Genomic DNA, 4568 nt, shown 5'->3' on the forward strand with positions numbered 1-4568 from the left:
GGACGCCAAAAAAAAAGGGGGAGGTTTGGTGGGAGCTTTTTTTTTTTTTTTTTTTTTTTTTTTTTTTTTTTAATCTGTTTTATGTTCTTCAGATATGGATGAAGATGTGGATGAATTCTCTGACAGAACATATGAATTTAGTTATCCTGGACTATTTACGCCTAAAGTTGTCTTCGAAGGTGCAGAGTCAAAAGTGTTACCAAGTCCTGTAAGTATAACCTTTTCCCATTACATATAGTGAAGTGAGGTAAAATTATTTTATTTTAATCTATTTACTTCAGTTGTATACAGCACTGACACATACACATAAAACAATGCTTGTCATGCATATGGGATCTCTTGAAAAATCATGGAATTCTAGTTGCTTTAGTTGCTTACTCTGCATTTCCTAACTTTATAATCAATCAATCTTTTAAATACCTAAATGCATTTTTTCTTTTTTTGTGTGTGTTATATCCCAATTTTTGATGCTCACTGCAGCATTATCCTAACACCCAATGTTTCATTTTTTTTTTTTTTTTTTTTTAACAGGTAAGGAGTGACTCTCAGCAGCGAGTAGCAGTGTCTCAGTTCAGTAGTAGTCAATGGAATAATAACACTTACCTGTCGTGGAACAAACCAATGGAAGAAGTCAGTATCAACCCAGACCATACCAAGATTATGGAGGAGGTAAGTCCATCACTTTTTTTATGTATCCTTTATACATTTAAACTGTGAGGGTAAAGGTACTTTCAGTCCTATTCTGACAGTATAAACATGGTATAGGTATTCTATCATCAGCCACACTAGGCTAGGTATACAATTAAACCAAACTGGATAACATTCTTTTTACAGGTGATTGTTCTTGGAGATCACACTCTGACTCCTTTGAAGACAAACAGCACATCCACCCCTAGTACATCAAGGTCAATGCCCAGAGTGGAGTTTGGTGAACAATTGCTCACTCCCTTGAAGGTTAAACAAACAGCCAGCCCTCGAGGATCAAAATCCATTCATGCAGTGAAATTTGGTGAACAATTGCTCACGCCCTTGAAGGTTAAAAAAGCAGCCAGCCCTCAAGGATCAAAATCCATTCATGCAGTAAAATTTGGTGAACAATTGCTCACTCCCTTGAAGGTTAAACAAACAGCCAGCCCTCGAGGATCAAAATCCATTCATGCGGTGAAGTTTGGTGAACAATTGCTCACTCCCTTGAAGGTAAAACAAACAGCCAGCCTTCAAGGATCAAAATCCATTCATGCAGTGAAGAACGCAAAACAAACAGCCAGCCCTCAAGGATCAAAATCAATTCCTATTGTGGAGTTTGATGTTAGTCCACAGAAGATTGTAAGCCCCAGAATGACTCGCACTCCCAAAAAATCTCTGCAAAAATTTAAGAAAACAGAGGCAACAAAGATCCGAGAAGATCTTGCCAGTGTAACTGCATTAAGGATAGAGGCAGTAGAATTAGAAGTAAAATTAATGAAGGAAAAACATAAGGTCTCAATTAATTTGTTACAAGAGAAACTTGCTACCCAAGCCTTGAAGCACAAATATTATGAAGAGAAAATGAGGAGACTAGCCTAGTTTAGTTGGTAGGCCACAGATTCAATGCCCGCCCATTTCATCCTAAACTAATAAGGTTTGTTTTTGGAATATCTGGCTTTCTCTTATCCTGTTATTCTTTCTTTCATTTTGGGACAGTATTGTTCCCTCTATCAAACCTGTTGAAAATAAAAGGAAAGAAAAAGACGAATGAAAATGAATACAAGTGCCTAATTTCCTGATAAAATTATCCAGGAGCTTTATTTTATCCATGTTGGACTATGAACATATTATTACTGTTAAGTTTCCTATTGTGTTTTATTTTATCATTTTGTTTATTATTTTTATTCCAAGTTCAAAAATGTCATTAGAATAGTTCTTGTGTTCCTTATTTCCATTTACTGTGCTTTTAATTTTTTCGTGATAATTTTTTTTTTAAATTTATTATTTGTTTTTGTTTTGCAATTATTATTATTCTTTGTACCTACCTACTTGAATGATAAGATCATTATTTTCAACTGTTTTCGGAATGATCCTGTCGCATAATACCTCAACGCTATCAATAGTTGCAGCATTGGTGAGAGTGGATTATTACGTCCACTCTCAAACTGCAGGGCAACACCAATGACTTGGAGCAGTTTGTAAACAACAGCCCTTGACAATCTGAAAGGAAAGAAAGTTTTCATTAATATTTAGGTATATATTGGCAGACAAATAGGGGTGCTAGTTCAGAGGCCATGACAATGAAAAATTGCTACAAAAAGGAACTGTCACAAATGAAAAGTGACCAGTGGTTAATAGAGGGTTAGGTTAAACAGAAAAAAAGAGCTTTCTTCATTGTCATAGCTTCTGAATAATTACCCAAATATAGTTGTACATATTTGGGTAATTATTCAGAAATATGGTTTTACATATCATAAATGAACAAAGGAATCCCAAACATTGCAAAGTAGGCAGATGGAAATATTTGAATTACCTACTGGCCTATTGTCAAAAAGTCATATGACCTAAAGGGAATTCACTTCTCTCAAATATGGGTCTTTTTTGTCACTACAGGAGCAGCTAAAACAGTGAATTTTGTGTTGAACCTTTTGATGAGTTTAGTTGGAATTTTAGGTGTAGGTAGGTATGTATGTCTTCAATACACCTACCTAATATGAAAACTATCCCATAGGCAGTTATTTTGATAGAAAGTTGGTAACTGAAATTAGTTAAGCAGTCTACTCTGTTGAAAATTCTTTTACCTGTATCTGGTGATGAATGATCTATCATCCATTGTATCATAATCATTCTCTCCTCTCTCTTCGTATCTGTACCGCTGATGATCATTTCTATCCAAATCTTCGAGGAACTCAATGCCCTCAATCTCAGCATCAAAGTTTTCAGCCATTGTAGGTAATAAAACAGTACCTATTAAAAATCAGCTTAGATAAAAGTCTTCAAATTAAAAACCAGCAAAACGCTTTCTTTCGGAAAATAGAAAAAGATAAAAATATAAAAAAAAAGCAAAACTCTTTCAGAAAATTGAAAACCTGGAACTGGAAGTGGAAATTCTGAAAAAAAATCCCAAAAAAAAGTAAACAAACACAAAAAATCATCCGTTAGGACATCTTATGAGAGAATTTCCTATCATTAAATTAGTAGGGTGAATTGATGGGAGAAATGTCTTAACGGAGGTTGGTGAAATGCAATTTTCAACTTTAATTCCCCATCAGTGCTTAATGATTCAATTAAGGCTTGATTGAAGTTTGGTGAAATCGGCTATAAATTGTTCTGAAAAAATAATGTCTATGATATAAGGTGCTCCACTTAAAATTCTCTATTGTTACCGAAATGTTTGATGTAAAGTGTTTTAGACCTATCTAAATCATGGTAAGTATTATAGATAGGTACCATGGTAAAGTTAACTGTTTGTAATTTTACTCATGACTATTGTAGCTAGTTCTTCTAGTTCCTCAGAGTTAGGAGTACCAGGGTTTCTATTATTAGGTTCATGTAGAGTTCAAGATATATTTTGTTGAAACCGTTCTGCATCATGTAATTTTCTTTGTTGTTTTCTTTTCCTTCTCATATACAATTCTTTATCTCTTCTATTTAATCTATGATTTAATCCCTTCATCTTCATCCTCTTCTATCTTGGTAAAGTGTAGAATCAGATTGGATGAATCATGACATTGAAGGATCATGGAACCATGGATTGTATTTACTTCTTGGAAATGTGGACGACAGGTAAAAAAAAAAAAAAAAAAAAAAAAAAAAAACCCACACAATTTGATCAAACTTTGTTAACAAGAATATGTATAAGAGTACATATACATAGAACAATATCAGGAATACACAAAGTATTGGCTTCACACTTTGACAGACCTGTTTAGAAATAGGAGCTCGCAAATCTTTGGCGATATAAAGTTGGGAGAGCTTCTCTCACCTCCCTTTCAACATCAAGTTGTGGAGGTCTGGCAGCTCCGGCATCTAGTGGCCTGGTCAACCGTCTTCTTGTTAGATAATTAATAAGCTGAGTGTCTTCTGGGGGCTCTTCATCCCTTGTCATTATCGCAATATTGTGTAGAACAGCTGTTGCCACAATGATAGATAAAGAGGTTTCCATTTTTGTCCGAAGCCCAAACTTCAAACAAGGGAATCGCCGTTTCCAAACCCCATATTGTCTCTCAACCGTGTTCCTTGTTTTGATTTGGGCTTTGTTGTAGTTCCTCTCATGTATGTTTGAGGGATTGAGGAAAGGTGTTAACAGGTATTTTTCTAACTTATATCCATTATCCCCCAACAGGTGGCAATTGGTAAGTTCATTATTCACAAACTTTTGCCTCACCTGGGAGCCCAAGAAAATGGTACTATCATGGGTTGAGCCTGGCCAAGACGCCACAATGTCCCTTATTAGTAACTGAGGGTCTGCCACTGTTTGGACATTTATTGAGAAGTATGATTTCCTGTTTCTAAATAGCTCGGCGTTTTCACCTCCTGGTGATTGTATAGGTATATGGGTACAATCAATGGCCCCAATGACACCAGGAAACCTTGCCATA

General features: G+C 35.4%; 3 protein-coding genes across 3 annotated transcripts; 1 reads left to right on the forward strand and 2 right to left on the reverse strand.

Moving 5' to 3' along the window:
• The first annotated feature begins 94 nt into the window (after positions 1-94).
• On the forward strand, positions 95-1592 carry LOC113472503. The gene is made up of 3 exons (XM_026832276.1): positions 95-208; positions 532-669; positions 835-1592. Exons 1-3 carry the CDS (start codon positions 95-97, stop codon positions 1564-1566), a joined length of 984 nt encoding a protein of 327 aa, XP_026688077.1. The 3' UTR covers positions 1567-1592.
• A 420-nt stretch (positions 1593-2012) lies between these two features.
• On the reverse strand, positions 2013-2983 carry LOC113472504. Its single transcript, XM_026832277.1, has 2 exons — positions 2769-2983; positions 2013-2187 (listed from the first exon to the last, which is right to left on the reverse strand). Exons 1-2 carry the CDS (start codon positions 2912-2914, stop codon positions 2013-2015), a joined length of 321 nt encoding a protein of 106 aa, XP_026688078.1. The 5' UTR covers positions 2915-2983.
• An 812-nt stretch (positions 2984-3795) lies between these two features.
• On the reverse strand, positions 3796-4567 carry LOC103521744 (putative nuclease HARBI1). The gene has a single exon (XM_008486851.2). It carries the CDS (start codon positions 4565-4567, stop codon positions 3896-3898), a length of 672 nt encoding a protein of 223 aa, XP_008485073.2. The 3' UTR covers positions 3796-3895.
• Position 4568: the final 1 nt, after the last annotated feature.

The sequence above is a fragment of the Diaphorina citri genome, unplaced genomic scaffold (assembly GCF_000475195.1).
Source record: "Diaphorina citri unplaced genomic scaffold, Diaci psyllid genome assembly version 1.1 scaffold5852, whole genome shotgun sequence".
In the NCBI taxonomy this organism is placed as follows: domain Eukaryota; kingdom Metazoa; phylum Arthropoda; class Insecta; order Hemiptera; family Psyllidae; genus Diaphorina; species Diaphorina citri.